Source organism: Solanum stenotomum, chromosome 8 (assembly GCF_019186545.1).
Source record: "Solanum stenotomum isolate F172 chromosome 8, ASM1918654v1, whole genome shotgun sequence".
In the NCBI taxonomy this organism is placed as follows: domain Eukaryota; kingdom Viridiplantae; phylum Streptophyta; class Magnoliopsida; order Solanales; family Solanaceae; genus Solanum; species Solanum stenotomum.
In genome coordinates this window covers 20381169-20398078 of record NC_064289.1, presented here as the reverse complement: position 1 = coordinate 20398078, position 16910 = coordinate 20381169, and the positions used below count along the sequence as shown (strand labels likewise).

Here is a 16910-nt window from a genome sequence, read left to right as displayed (position 1 = left end):
AAATTTTTAATATAAATAAGAGAAGGAAAAATAAAATAATGAAGACAAAAAAAAAAAAAAAACGTATGAACTATCCAACATTTGTTGGATGTCTAAGTTTTATTAGGAAAAAAGAAAGCAAATCAACTTCTTTTTGTATTACTTCATTGTGTTTAACAAAATTGGAAGAGGAAAAAAAATACAATAAAAAAAGAGACAAATATCTTGAAAGATTGAAGTAGTAAATGTTGAGACTTTTAATTTTTTGTAATAAAGAATAATAATGAGTGTAAATAATTTTTGAGACATTTAAGTATAACAATAAGTTGCACCTTTCCAACATTTAGCTTATATTTTATATATAGATTTTTAAGTAAAATAATATCCAATAGCTATGAGAAATGTACCATAAATAATATACCTTTCAACCATGACAAAAATTTAGAACAGTGAAATCAAAATAATACATTAATGAAATTTTAAAATATTGGAAACATTAAAACTTTATACTTCTATAATCATCTCTCTTCATGTACCTTTCAACATAATTAAGCTTCCTTCTTCATTTCGATGAACTTGCACTAAACTAATGCGAACATATCTTTGTAATGAATATTTGAAGAATATATATCTTTGATCTTCATCAAAGTGAAGCACATATCATGTCACCATCGTTTCTATGATTTCTTATGGAAAAGATGAATAAAAAAAAATTAAAAAGGAGAAAAAACACTACACTAATAATGAGAAAATTAAAAATGAATATTCAACATATCCATGGATAATTGTTATTTATAAATTTGAAAGGAGATGAATAGTCATGTTATTTAAGTAGAGAATATGAATAGATGGTGATTTTTTTGTAACTCATTAGATATAATTAGATTAGTTAATATGATTGAATTTTTTATTTAATAAAGAAAACATTTAATGATGAAAAGAATTAAGAGAAAAAGAAAAAAATCTTTAAAAAAAGGGTCTAATTTTCCGGATTATAGCAAACCCAATAACCCTAGACCAAACCCAAGATCCTAATACCCAATTTAGGGCATTTTTCACCATAAATCCCAGATCAAAACCCTCCCCCATGGATAATAACCCAAGAAACTAAGTTCTATGGATCGAAAAATGGATTCGGGGAGTGAAATCCTTACCTTTAGCACCAAAAGTCGTGGAAAACCTTCAAGAAAACAGGTCGTTCCTTAGCTCTCAAGGTCGAAAAATGCAGAATAATAACGTTTTTGGGTTTTAATACCGATTTAATTCACGACTGTCCCGCTGTGGCAGCCCAATCCCTCTACAGCGGCCTCGCCCTGGTGGGAAAAATCCCGTTTCAGCGGCTTGCACAGAAACAGAGAGCTAAATTAAGAGTTCCAAACCCCCATTTCTCAATACACCTTCTTCTCATGACACTCAGAAAATACTTGTTCACGCTAAGATCAGTTTCGGGTGTTCTACTCGCCCGAATTTGATTTCGTAAAATCGTATGGTTTCCTTAACGTCTTAGCTATCCACTAATGTAATCAAATTCATAATTAGATCTCTCATTCGTTACCAGATTTCCCTAGACCTTACTGACTCCGATTTCGTTCAGATCTGAATTAGGTTAGAAAATTCCAAGTTACTACCAAAAAGTTTTCTGACCCCAATTCTTTTCACATTGGTTTTTCCCTAACGACAGAATCAGCTCGTTACAATAGATATCAATTTACCCATCACTCGTCCCCGAGTGATCAACTAGGAAAGACTGGCTAAAGTAAGGGTAGAGTAGTACTTGAATCGCTGAACAACTGGGGATTTTTCCACCATAAATCTCAGATCAAAACCCTCCCCTATCGATAATAACCCAAGAAACTAGGTTCTATGCGGATGGCATGCATGTAAATTAATTATGATTAAGTAAAATGAACTATAAATTTAAACACATGGCATGCATGTATTGACTTGGTGTAAACACCCGGTGCGGATAAGTTTTTCCCAAAATCTTTCATTCTTTAGTTATACAATGACACATAAATTGAGATGGGTAGTATAAATTTTAAATGTGTATATACACTATACATTGAATTTTTTCATATATTTATTTTTTTATATTTTGATTTCCTTAAAAAAAAAAAAAATCTAACTCCACTATTTAGGAGTGATAATTAATGCCTTAATACAAATATCGAACAACAAATAAAATGAAAAGAATTCATTTATTTTAATAAGAGGACTTGGGAATTCAAGTTTTGGGAATGATAAGAGATTTTGTTAGATAAAAGTATGTTTTTCGTAGCTAAAAATTTAGATTAGTCAAACCGTAATACAAAAAATATTATGACATATCATGTTGGATTGTTGGTAAAAGGTGCATAATATTTTTGAAAAGTTAGAACTTATACTATAAATATGAGGAGAAATAAAGTTTAGTCTTAGTTAGAAACAAGAAAAAGAAAATGGGAGAGGAATTTGTGAGTGACAAAGAAATGAAATGCCTTTCACTTCTTCCTCGCTGGTATTCAGATGTGAGCTCTATGTGGCCTGGTCTGTATTCTATCTTTACTAATACATTCTATCTCGATTATTTTATCGGATATTGTTACTTTTAATCAGTACCAGTATTTAGTAACTTTTGAAAAAAAAAACTTCATATTTTTTGCTTTGCTGTTAGTTTAAACCTAAAACTTCACGATTATAACTAGCACATGTTTACTTCATGATAGTGTAAATTATTTTCTATAGTATCATTGCAGATATATTATGACATTTAAGTCCAAAATAAAAACTGTTAATAGTTTCTTTTTTTTCTAATCTAATGACATAATTAAAAAAAATAAATTGGGAATTATGTAGGAGAAATGATCTCACATAAGATAGAAAAGATGTTATTCAAGGGGAAATCAAAGTACCAGGATATTATGCTCTTTCAGGTAATTAATTATATATGTAACATATTTTTAATTAATTAATAATATTGTGGCTATTATTAATTAATCAATTAATATGCCAGTCATCAACTTATGGAAAAGTTATAGTTTTGGATGAGATAATTCAACATACAGAGAGGGGTGTATGTGCTTATGTTGAAATGATTGTCCATCTCCCACTTGCTTCTATTCCTAACCCAAAGAAGGTAACTTTCTTTTTATTTATGTGTTCGATATTTATATTAGAGTCTGACTAAATTTGAATTCACGTACTGATATTTTTGTTTGATATTTTTCAGGTTCTGATTATTGGAGGAGGAATGGGTTTTATTTTGAGGGAAGTCTTACGTTATTCATCTGTTGAGAAAGTTGACTTGGTCGAGATTGATGAGATGGTTATTGATGTAAGTATTTTTACTTATAGACTTAATCAGAGGTGGAGCCAGGATTAAAAGTTTGGGGTTCTAAATTTCATTTTTTTTTAAAAAAAAGACAGCATTAAGAGTTGAAGGTTCTAAATTTCCTTTTTTTTTAAAGAGAGGGGGTTCAAACCCACAACTCTAGCGTGAAAAAACATTTCTACGGTCCCTTCCTTAGCATTGAACCTTCAATCAATATTTTTAGGGGTTCACAAGTTAATATGCATATATATTTATTTAAATTTTTAATACAAATATAGAGTCTATGGAAAAGTTATTGGGTTCGTCCGAACCCACGAACCCCCAATTAGCTCCGCCTCTGAGCTTAATTAGTTTGGACTTTTAATTTTTGTTCCTAATTATTGTTTTTTTAATAAACTATAGGTTTCAAGGAAATATCTTCCTGAAATAGCTAAGGGATACGAGGATCCACGTGCAACACTTTATATAGAAGAGGGAATACTCCTAACAACATTTTTTTATAGATCATTAATTACATATATATTGCCACTCAAATAATTTAATTAGAATTAATAATATTTAGGATGAAAAATATATATATTAACTTTTGGATACATATTTTCTATAATGATATTTGTAGGAAATGCATTTGTGAAGAATGCTGCTCCGGGAACATATGATGCCATTATAGTAGATTGTTCTGATCTTTATGGTAATTTCACAAGACATAAATTTATATTTTTTATTATAATGTATATATTTCCCAAGTTATCCCTTAAAGGAATGAGTTTGACTGCTAAGGACAAAAATTAAAGACCTGAATAAACCGTAAAATTAAAAATGCATGTATGGATGCAGGACCATCACAATTTTTCTTTGAAAAGCCCTTCTTTGAAGCAGTTTCAAAAGCCTTAAGGCCAGGAGGAGTTTATATAACTCAAGGTGAAAGTGCATGGATTTTCTTGGATGTTATCAAAAAACTTGTTGAGGATTGCAACAAATTCTTCAAAGGCTCTGTCAACTATGCATGGACTAATGTTCCTTCCTTCCCAAGGTAATCTTCTCCCCTTTCCTATTATTATTTACTAATATTATAAATATTCATCATTCATTTACAATTGTCCTCGACGAGTTTTCATATTCTGAAACAATCGATAATGACATCATTACTAATTACATTTGTAAATACATCATGTACGCTCTATGTAATACACTAGACAATCATTTAAATATTGATTACCAATGCTATTCCAGCTTGATCACTTTTTATTTTTATCTATAGACATCAAGATAATTTATGAAAAAATATGCTTAATAGCATAAGATATGTGAAAAAATATCATTAGAATAGATAGGTAGTATTTAATGACTCTTGGAAAAAGAAACTTTTGGAACTTTTAAATTTGTTTAGGCTTCAAACGAGTATTAATTTTAGGGGCAAAATGGAAAAAATTTAGTTAATTTTATTTTGATATAATAAGTGATCAACTTGTAATTTAGGACATATATTTCTAATGAGGTAATCAACTACTCCCTAGCTCCGTCCAACCATAGTTGTTTATTATACTATTTTGGAGTGTCAAACAATACTTGTCCACTTTATGAAATCAATGGATAATTTTATATTTAGTTCCTACATTATCCTCATCATTAATTATAGTCATTTCCCTATTACATTATTCAAGATATTGTGTTTATTACATTCAGACGGTGATATAGTAAAATTACCCTCCTATTTATAGTTTCTTAAGAAGTGTGTAAAATCAATAGTAGACAAATATTATTCAACAGAGGGAGTAATATGGGACGGAGGGAGTATTTTTTTTGTTAGACATACCATATTTCAGAAATGAAATTATATGGGATAAGGTGAGAGTGGTCTCTATTGCTGACAAGATGAATGAAGCGAAACTGAAATGGTTCGAATATGTGAAAAGGAGTTGTGTGGATGCACCCATAAGAAGGTATGAAATGTTGGCTATAATAAAAGTTAGGACATGTAAAGGGAGGCTAACAAATGATTAGACAGGATATGCCACAACTCTTATTTATTGAGGACATAACCCTATATAGGAATATAAGAAAGTCAAGGAATTGGGTAGAAGTTTAGTAGATAGCAGAGAGTTGTAACATTTCATGTGGGGAAAGCACAAGGCCAGCCTCCCTCCTTATTCGTAATCATATTTAGAAATCACTTTTTTATTCGGTATTTATTTATATTTATTGATATATTTGCTTTGTACCTTTTTTGTTCTCTTATTTCCTTATAATCGTGCTTCGAATTATATAAACAATAATTCTAATATATAATATTTGCAGTGGGGCTATTGGTTTTGTTATTTGCTCTACTGAAAGGCCTCCAGTTGATTTCATAAATCCTATAAACAAAGTTGATGTAGATATCATCTCTACAAATTCTGAATCACCTTTGAAGTACTATAACTCAAAGGTACTATACATTTTTTCCCTTTTGAATTAAAATTTTAAATTTATATATATATTCTAATAATACTACTTTATTTCTTAATTGATTATCAGGTTCATGCTGCTGCTTTTGCTTTGCCAACTTTTGCTGAAAATGTGCTTTGCCCTAAAAAGTGATTCTTGTTGGAAGATGTACGAATTTCAAGTATCTATTTGATGTTTAAATAAAATTGATAGGTGATGACCAATTGCAAATTTAATTTTCTTGTAATAAATGGTTAATGCATTAATAGTAGTGAGGGTGGACGTTTGGGCCATTTGAATATATGAAAATTTTGATTTGAATTTTCTATTTTCGAATTGAAGAAATTACCATTGATATATTTTTATGTTTGTATCACAAAAATGTTTTAATTTTTTCGAGACTCAACAAACTTTTTGCCTCTTCTTCCTCAAAATGGATTTGGGGAGTGAAATCCTTACCTTTAGCACCGAAAGTCGTGGAAAACCTTCAAGAAAACACCTGGGGGGTCATTCTTTAGCTCTCAAAGTCAAAAAGTGCAGAATAATAACATTTTTGGGTTTTAATACCGGCTTAATTTGTGGCTGTCCTGTTGTGGCGGCCCAATCCCGCTACAGCGGCCCCGCCCTGGCAGGAAAAATCCCGCTTCAGCGGCTTGCACGGAAACAAAGAGCTAAATTAAGAGTTTCAAACCCCCATTTCTCAATACACCTTCTTCTCATGACACTCAGAAAATATTTGTTCACGCTACTATCAGTTTTCGAATTCGATTCCATAAAGTCGTACGGTTTCCTTAACGTCTTAGCTATCCACTCATGTAATCAAATTCATAATTAGATCTCTCATTCGTTACCAGATTTCCCTAGACCTTACTGACTCCGATTTCATCCAAATCTGAACTAGGTTAGGAAATTCCAAGTTACTACCAAAAAGTTTTCTGACCCTAATTCTTTCCACATTGGTTTTTCCCTAACAACGGATTCATGTCATTACAATAGATACCAATTTACCCATCACTCGTCCACGAGTGATCAACTAGGAAAGACTGGCTAAAGTAAGGGTAGAGTGGTACCTGAATCGCTGATGAGCAACTAGGGATACTTGTCTCGCATGTCCTTAGCTTTCGGACATCGCGATTAAGAATTTCAACAGGGTATTCCTCATACAGAAGGTCTTGTTTAACAAAACTGAGTTTCACTTTATGATATAATCACCGTCTCCAAACCATTCAATTGAATACCTACACCTCCTTCCATTCAATGCCTCAATTAAGTCATCACAATACTCGAGTGATAATTATTGTTGTATGTACACTTAACTAACAACAAAGCTATTCCCAAGAACCACCAAAGTTGATCGTACACATGTCTGCAACATGTTATCAAGAGCTTTAACACAAACCTCAGGACGAATCATTTCTCACATAACCATGATAAAATTCTAAATCAATACTCGTTACAATTAGATATGAACCTGAACCAACCAACACACACTCATAATACCCAAACAATCATAGTTCTTATAAACATCCCCTTCTCACATCATAAATTTCCATGAGCTTAAGTTATAACAATTTGAACTTTAGACATTAGATACTCATCGAGGGATATGCCCAAGCATACAAACCCTCCAACAACACTATCGAGATGTTAGATTTAGTAATTGTAGATTACCTCTTAAGAAAAGTAGAACTGGACCCAATGATCCCCACATTCAACTACACATAGTCGATACATGACCTTGACGACTAGATGAATATTAAGATTATCGGACAACCATAATTACACATGGTAGTTCTTCTATAAACTCTCATAAGAAAGGTGGTACATGTAAAACCACTGAAATACTTTAACAACTCCAAGACAACACCACATAAGTCATCTGACATAATCACGTCTTCCCAGATCATCCCACACAACCAAAAGAGCATCGTAGGATCGGTACACCTGATCTATCAATTGAGATCCACCCACAAAATGAAAATACGTGTGAGCATAGCTAGTGCATCACACTCACAACCATGTACAAAATGAAATAGATGGTCACATAAGAATTTATCGAACAACACGAAAGGTTTTCCTCTGAAGAGTCGATACCAGCCATTTCCATTCACTTGACTCCAATACTCTTCACATCGTTCCACTGAAGTCCACACTCTCAATACTAACAGCCATCATGAATACTCCAATCATTTACCTTACTCTAAATCAACACTTCTAAAATGGAAACCTTTCTTAGATACTTTAACAATCAAAAGTAATAAACTTTACAACTCAACCCATGTGTAAGTCCTTTCAAATGCTCAATAACTAATACAATTGATCATTCCTCACCTTGCAAATTCATACCTTGACAAAACATATCACCACGAATGTAAACTTCCAATGAAAAATCTGAATTGTAAACTTAGTTGTACAACACGATCCCCTTATCTATCAACATTACATTATACCTCGAAGATTTTTATAGATTCATGGATCTTCGCTTATGATGGATCGCATCTCCATCGATCTCACAATATCTTTCGCTAACAATTCAATCGTACTCATTACTAAATTCAAAATAAAACAAGGCACTTATCATCACACTCGAGCTAATGTCTGTACCCTCATTTCTCACGTTTTTTCAAATAGTTTTTAACCAATTTGCCAGACTTGTGACACTATTACCATAGTAACAACAAAATAAATGAAATCACGCATCTCTGAACCCAATTATCTACCCCTATGAAGGTATCTCTTTAGCGCTTTCAATCAATAAAATATTCTTACCCTCGCCTCTCTCTAAAGGTTGTACTACATCCCACTAATTTTCCTTTATTATGACTCTAGCTCTTTAAAAATTCTATTTGAGTGGTGTCCCACCATCTCTTAAAATATTCCATACAAGCATGTTACTCACCCATTATTAGAAATCCACGACCTTAGATACTCGCAAGTCGTACTTACTACACAAAATTTGCTTTACCAACAATCTTTTTATATAGTTGCATTCCATCACAATCAATCACGAACTCATACTACCATTACATTCGGTTAGTGTTGCGTCCAAGTCGCACACGCAAGTGCACATGGTCGTTCAAGTATTAAAGTGGCTCTTTTTAAGAGCCGAGTATCGTACCCATATGGACTTACACTTAGAATCACAGAATTTCTCTAACTTTCAGTTAATCACAAGCGTTATCAAGATTTCAAAAGTGATTTAGTTTCTAATTCTAGATTTGTAACAAAATGCAATAACAATGATTCAATTTCAAGGGTTTAAAAATAATGATTGGGTAAAGTCCAGGGCTGCAACTTCTATCAGGATTAATGCAATCAATATCATTTATATGAGTAATTATCAACTATCGAATCAATGAATCACAGGGTTGAATGTATGATCATGGTCTCCCGACCTCTAATCACCTACGATAAATAACACTCTAACTACATCATTGAGCGGGGATATGATGGATTAAGTACTGAGCATTACGATTTCTTCCTGTATGGTGACCCAAGCATGGTTTCTAGGTATATCTCTATCCTAGATACAAATTAACCCTAGTTATTTAGAATTAATCATGCTTTCTATGTCCCACGTTCTATCCTCTTATTCTTTCCCAAGTTCAATTTGGACAATATATTTATTTCAATGGTGATCAGTCACGAAATACGGAAAGCAAGAACATAAGAAAGATTCATATGATAATTGACATTAACCCAATGAAAACTTAATGGATTACAATCATCCTGTCGCCACAACCCTATAACTAGGGTATTTAGCTACTCATAATCAAGAATCGATCAAACAATGTTTAATGAACATAAAGAGATCGAAGAAAATAGTTTAGGAAAGAACCCTAAAAATGGTGAAAACGTTCTCCCAAGTCGTCGTTCTTTAATACCCAGAAAAAGAATAATTAATAAAATAAAATAATGACCTATTTATACTAAAAGTTGAAATGGCCAAAACTAGGCACATGCATGGGCCGCGATGCGGAGGCCCTCTCTATTTTTGTTCTGAGATAATATTATTTTCTCCGCGACACAGGTACTCCACGAATTGTTCTGCTTGAAACTCGCTTCGCTGAATTAAATTGGAACTCCCTCTCCGCGACGCGGAGAGGGCACAAAGTGCTCTGCCTAGATTCTGTATTTCGTGGGCCAAATTCTACTTCCTCTCCGTGACGCGGAGAGGATACGGAGATGTCTTAGGCGCCATTTCCTCCAGCTTCTTCCTTGCTTTCTTTCGCCTTGGCTCTCTTGTGTTCCCTATTGTCCATTTTCGTGCTCGTTTCTCCACTTAAGCTCACCTACACAACTAATCATGTTGGTTAGCTCATAAACAAACAAACGACTCAATAAGACTATAAACAAACTCATATTGAATTCAAACTAAGCTTAAATGAGGGCATAATTAGCTTTCTAGGCATGTAAATATTCCTAAGATCAGTTAGCCCTGGCTATCACTACGAAGTCAACATTTTCATCGACATGACCCTCAAACTCAATTATACTCATCAAATTCAAAGGACTGACCTAATTTAGACTGACCTTTTTACTAACATCATCAAGTGGAAATAAACCACTCACCAGAAAATTCACAATATCAGCATACCAAGGCACTTGAGCAATGTCCAAAGCAAGCAATTGCTCATCAGGAAACTCTTCACGAATCTGCCCCTCATTCTTCACATGAGTTGAATCCTCCAATCTGGACAGATGATCAGCTATCTGGTTCTCAGTTCCCTTCCTGTCCCTTATCTCTAAATCAAACTCTTGTAGTAGCAGAATCCACCTAATCAGCCTTGACTTGGCATCCTTCTTATTAAACAAATATCGGATTGCAGCATGATCGGTGTAGACTATAACTTTGGGTCCCACCAAGTATGATCTGAACTTATCAAATGCGAACACTAATGGCAACATCTCCTTCCCAGCAACTGTATAATTTGATTGGGCTGCATCAAATGTCTTGCTCGCATAGTAGATGGAATGGAACATCTTCTCTTTTCTCTGCCCAAGTACTGCCCCAATCGCTATGTCACTGACATCACACATAAGCTCACATGAAAGCTCCCAATTCGAAGCAATTAGAATAAGAGCTTTAATCAACTTCTTCTTCAGCAGCTCAAATGCCTGCAAACACTTTCCATCAAAAACAAACTTCATCTCTTTCTCTAACAGGCTGCACATAGGTCTTGCAGTGTTAGAGAAGTCCTTGATGAACCTTCTATAGAAACCAACATGTCCCAGGAAGCTTCTCACTCCTTTCACTGTGATAAGAGGTGGCAACTTCTCAATAACTTCCACTTTAGCTTTGTCAACTTCCAACCAATTTTGGAGATCTTATGCCCCAACACAATACCCTCTCGAACTAGAAAGTGACACTTCTCCCAGTTGAGCACCAGATTTGTCTGGCAAAACACACTGTCAAGATTAGTCAAACAAAGTTCAAAAGACTCACCAAACACTGAGAAGTCATCCATGAACACTTCAGCAAAATCCTCCACCATATCATGGAAGATTGCCACCATACATCTGTGAAATATGGCTGGGGAATTGCACAGGATGGATGGCATACGTTTGAACGCATACGTGCCATACAAACAAGTTAATGTAGTCTTTTCTTGATCATATGGTGGAATAACGATCTGATTGTACCCTGAATAACCATCAAGGAAACAGTAGTACTCCTGGCCAGCCAACCTATCCAACATTTGATCAATAAAAGGTACCGGATAATGGTCCTTTCTGGTGGCGTCATTCAACTTTCTATAGTCAAATCCGCCACCCAGTCACTGTCCTGGTGGGGATTAACTCATTTTTCTCATTAGTCACCACCGTCATTCCACCTTTCTTGGGCACATACTGTACTGGACTTACCCATTTGATGTCTGATATTGGGTACACAATCCATGCATCCAATTACTTGATTACCTCTTTTCTCACCACATCCTTCATCAATGGGTTTAATCTCCGCTGATGTTGTGCTCTCGGTTTATGTCATTCCTCCATATAGATTTTATGCATGCACAGCGCGGGACTAATTCCATGGATGTCGGACATTTGCCAACCCAAAGCTACTTTCCTCTTTTTCAGGATGATTAATGCTGCTTCCACCTGTTCATCAGACAATGCTGTAGACAGAATAACTGGTAAGGTTTTATCTTCTCCCAAAAATGCATACCTGAAGTGGGCTGACAATGCTTTTAATTCCAACTCTGTTGCTTATTCAATTGAGGGCTTGGGTGGAGGACCCAACACCCTATTCAATGGCTCACATTAATCTCCAGATGTACATACAAGTGCCACATCAAGAAATTGCAGAATTTACTGTGCCTCAACATCCCCATAAATATCATGCCCTACCAATACTCGCTCCAATGGGTCCTTAGATGCAATATATCGAGCCTCTGCCTCAAGATCTATCACAGTTATGGCAGACAGCTCCTAATACACAGCTGGCAGTTTTAAAGCTTTATACATATTGAAAACCTCCATCTTATCATGGGCTCGCATAGTGAGTTGCCCAGCTGCTACATCTATCATCACCTTCCCAGTAGCCAAGAAAGGTCTTCCTAAGATTAATGGGACCTCAGGGGCTTAAAATTCAACACAATAAAGTCTACTGGGAAGATGAACGATCCCACTTGCACTAACACATCCTCTACAACACCTTCATGCCTAGCTATAAACCTATCAGCCGAATGTAAGATAATGGTAGTAGGTTTAGGACTACCCAACCCCATCTTTTTGTACAAAAAAGTCGGCATCAAAATTTATGCTAGCTCCTAGATCACACAATCTTCATGCATGAATTCTCTGCCCTATAGTGATCTGAATTGTATAGCTACCCGGATCTTTCAATTTAGTGGGCAACTTGTTTTGGATCTTGGAGTTGCACTCTTCGGTAAGTGCAACAATTTCATATTCTGTCAGCCTCCTTTTATTCGCTACAATATCCTTCACATATTTCACATACCTGGGTATACCCTGCAAAACATTCACCAATGGCAAGTTAATGTGAACTTGTTTTGAAAGAGAGAGGAACTTACCAAAACATTCATCCTCCTTCTATTTCTTGAACTTTTGAGGGAATGGAGGAGGTGATTTTACTATTGGGTGCACTCTTTCTTCTTGTGTAACAACTTCACCCTCTGTGGGTTCACTCTTTTTACTCACAATAACATTGTTTTCTTAGGATCTAACTCCTCCAATTGTAAACCACTGTGTGTACCTACCGCGTTTACCTGCTTAGGATTTGGGTCAGTATTTCCCGATAAACGTCCTTGAGGTCATGAATTTTAGGAACTAGCAAATTGCCCGAACTGCTTCTCCAGATTTTGTGTAGCCAACTGTTTATTCCTTACATCAGCAGCTAACTGGGCTTGATCAACCTTGATTTTTTTTAGCATGTCCTCCTTGTTCATGTTACCAGATTGCTTATTCAACTGCTCCCGTTGGGCCTGTGGTTGGCACCCCTGTGTATTTCCTTGGAGTCTATATTGATTCTGGCTTTGACCATGATTTTGATTTCCTCCCTAAGAAAAGTTTGGTGATTCCGCCAACTTGGGTTATAAGAGTTCCCATAATTTTGTTGGCCTCCTCCTCGCTGGGCATTGCTTACAAAATTAACAGAGTTCGAGTTTGCACCACATAACTCTGCGCTATAGTCACCACCACCGCAAATCTCACACCAAGATGGTGGTTGTTGAACTGCATTTACGTGTGCGGGTTATTGACCCAATGCTAGATTGTTGAAGTGGGTGTTCATCATAATCTGCATAGCAGTAATCTGTGCAGTCAAGGCAGTCACAACATCTACCTCTAACATACCTGCAGTTTTCTGAATCACAGGTTTCACTCCTCCTCCTTTCTATTCAGGGTTGCCCTATGAGATCATGTTCAACAAGGTGAATGGCTCAGCATATGTCTTCTCCAAAGCCTAACCACCTACAGCTGAATCAAGTAGTATTTTGGTGTTAGGCTCCAATCCCTCAATAAAGGTATGGACTAACACCTCATTAAACTGATGATGATAAGGGAAGCTCATTAACATCGATTTAAACCTGTCCCAAGCTTGGTACAAGTTCTCTCCCACTTTCTGCCTAAAGCTGAAAATGTCACTCCTCAACTTAGCTGTTTTTCTAGATGGAAAAAATTGGATGAGGAACTTCTATACTAGATCATTCCAAGCAGAGAGAATGGGAATAAAGTGAGCCTCACGTAATCCACATTCACTCCAGCTGGAGTGTACGTATCAGTGATCTCGAGGAAATTCTAAATAACTGTTGTATCCTCGTGCGACAGACCAGTGAACTGCCTATTAGTGTGCAATAGTTGCACCATACTCTGCTTCAATTCAAACCTTCCACCAGCTTCAGGTTTCTGAATGCATGATGTCACATTGGTGGGACGTGGGATTGCCACGTCTTGTACTTTCAACTCATCCATTATTCAAGGTTCTTCTTCCTCAACTCTTGCTACTGGAGATGTTGGTTCACCAGCAACAACATGGACCGGATAAGTGAGTCATCTTTGCCTTCTCCGATAGTGAACAAACCTTTCTGGTTCAGCTAGAGGCGATACCAATCCTTGATTGTCGTCCAGTTTGAAATTCCAATACAACTTGCAACAATGAAATGCTAAGATCAAGTTGTCAACACTTGCATTTTAACTTTCAGAAATTAGAAAAATAAGATAATTTCTAATTCTAAAGTCCCTGTCAACGGCGCCAAAAACCTGTTGCGTCCAAATCGCACACGCAAGTGCACGTGGTCGTTCATGTATTAAAGTGGCTCTTTTTAAGAGCCGGGTATCGTACTCACAGGGACTTATGCTTAGAATCACACAATTTCTCTAACTTTTAGCTAATCACAAGTGTTATCAAGATTTCCAAAGTGATTTAGTTCTAATTCTAGAGTTGTAACAAAATGCAATAACAACGAATCAATTTCAAAGGTTTAAAAATAATGATTAGGTAAAGTCCAGGGCTGCAACTTCTATCAGGATTCATGCAATCAATATCATTTATATGGGTAATTATCAACTATCAAATTAATGAATCACAGGGTTGAATGTATGATCATGGTCTCCCAACCTTTAATCGCCTATGATAAATAACACCCTAACTACATCGTTGAGCGGGGATAGGATGGATTAAGTATCGAGCATTACGATTTCTTCCTGTATGGTGACCCTAACATGGTTTCTTGGTATATCCATATCCTACATACAAATTAACCCTAGTTATTTAGAATTAATCATGCTTCCTATGTCCCACGTTCTATCCTCTTATTCCTCTCTCGAGTTCAATTTGGACAATGTATTTATTTCAATGGTGATTAGTCACGAAATACGGAAAGCAAGAACATAAGAAAGATTCATATGATAATTGACATTAACCTAATGAAAACTTAATAGAATATAATCATTATGTAGCCACAGCCCTAGAACTAGGGTATTTAGCTACTCATAATCAAGAATCGATCAAACAATGTTTAATGAACATAAAGAGATCGAAAAGAAAAGAGTTTTGGAAAGAACCCTAAAAATGGTGAAAACGTTCTCCCAAGTTGTCGTTCTTCAAAACCCAAAAAAAGAATAATTAATAAAATAAAATAATAACCTATTTATACTAAAAGTCGAAACGGCCAAAACTAGGAACATGGGGCGCGACACGGAGGCACTCCATGGAGTGTTCAGCTTGAAACTCGCTTTGCTGAATTAAATTGGAACTCCCAGGGCACGGAGTGCTCTACCTTGATTCTGAATTTCGCGGGCTAAATTCTACTTCCTCTCCGCGACGCTGAGAGGATACGGAGATGCCTTAGGTGCCATTCCTCTAGCTTCTTATTTGCTTTCTTTCGCCTTGGCTCTCTTGTGTTTCCCATTGTCCATTTTTGTGCTTGTTTCTCCACTTAAGCTCACCTACACAACTAATCATGTTTGTTAGCTCATAAACAAACAAACGACTCGATAAGACTATAAACAAACTTATATTGAATTCAAACTAAGCTTCAATGAGGGCATAATTAACTTTCTAAGCATGTAATTATGCCTAAGATCAGTTAGCCCTGGCTATCACTACGAAGTCAACATTTTCATCGACATGACCCTCAAACTCAATTATACTCATCAAATTCAAAGGACTGACCTAATTTAGACTGACCTTTTTACTAACATCATCAATTGCATTCACCCAACTATTACTCAATAGGACTTTCCTTATCCATAAGCTTGTCATTCTGGTATCAATCCACTATTTTATGGCTTAAGATCACCAGTCCTCATACTACCCTCCTTCTTTTTAACCAACAATATAGGAGCACCCCACATGGAAACACTAGGACGATAAAACCTTTATCAAGAAGCTCTTAGATTTGAGCTTTAAGCTCTATCAATTCTGTCAAAGCCATGCGATAAGGAGGAATAGAGATGGGGCGAGTGCTCGGTTCCAAGTCAAAGTAGAAATCTATATATCTATTCGGAGGCATACCAGGCAAATATGTTGAAAACACTCCTCTAAATTCAAACACTATAGGAATAGATTCAATAGAGGGAGACTCAACCTCAACATCCCGAATATGAGCCAATTACGCCAAACAATCCTGCCCTACCAGTTTCCTACCCCGCACGAAATATACGGCCTTATCTCACTTAGGCTTGTATCCCTCTTCCCACTCTAATCTTTCCCTTCCCGGAATCTCTAGAGTTACCGATTTAGCATTACCATTAAGCACACCATAATATGAGGACAACCAAGTCATGCCTAAGATTATATCAAGTCAGTCATATACAACATAACCAAATCAACCCAAGTCTGAAAATCCATAAGCACAACACCACAAACATGATATACAAGGGTGACTATGACTGACTCTTCAACTGGGGTAGAAACATGGATGGGGCATCAAGTACATCTCGATTCGTATCATATCCCCAGTCAAACTGAATGGACACATAAGAATAAGTAGGACATGGATCAAACAACACATTATTCATCTGGTCACAAACAAGTATACTACCTGTGACCGCTGCATCAGACACGTCAGCCTCGTTCTTGCCCGAAAAGGCATAAAACTGAGTCCTGTCATCTTAATGGGCGACCTCTTCGCCTGGTCGCACTACTCATTTACCTGCATTACCATTTCTCAGGCCTCCACAGCCTCGCTGATTTCCTCCTCATATGCCTAGGTTCTCCACAATTTTA

The 16910-nt window shown here is 35.9% G+C and overlaps 2 protein-coding genes and 1 pseudogene across 2 annotated transcripts in view; 1 reads left to right on the top strand and 2 right to left on the bottom strand.

The window, feature by feature from the left end:
• Window positions 1–16910, bottom strand: part of LOC125874586 (protein NPGR2-like) — a 116275-nt gene that overhangs the window by 16775 nt on the left and 82590 nt on the right. The gene's annotated exons all lie outside the window — the stretch shown is intronic.
• LOC125874596 (spermidine synthase 1-like) lies at window positions 2364–5925 on the top strand. The gene is made up of 9 exons (XM_049555510.1): window positions 2364–2505; window positions 2815–2891; window positions 2972–3094; window positions 3188–3292; window positions 3692–3762; window positions 3907–3980; window positions 4127–4322; window positions 5588–5717; window positions 5807–5925. Exons 1-9 carry the CDS (start codon window positions 2418–2420, stop codon window positions 5867–5869), a joined length of 927 nt encoding a protein of 308 aa, XP_049411467.1. The 5' UTR covers window positions 2364–2417; the 3' UTR covers window positions 5870–5925.
• Window positions 4243–4349, bottom strand: LOC125875303 (U6atac minor spliceosomal RNA; annotated as a pseudogene).

What these genes read in the sequence shown, in the direction of transcription:
- LOC125874596 (XM_049555510.1), top strand. Translation starts at nt 2,418, where the DNA reads ATGGGAGAGGAATTTGTGAGTGACAAAGAAATGAAATGCCTTTCACTT. An exon ending in TGTGAGCTCTATGTGGCCTG is followed by an intron (nt 2,506 to 2,814) that starts GTCTGTATTCTA and finishes GGAATTATGTAG; the next exon opens with GAGAAATGATCTCACATAAG. An exon ending in TTGATGAGATGGTTATTGAT is followed by an intron (nt 3,293 to 3,691) that starts GTAAGTATTTTT and finishes AATAAACTATAG; the next exon opens with GTTTCAAGGAAATATCTTCC.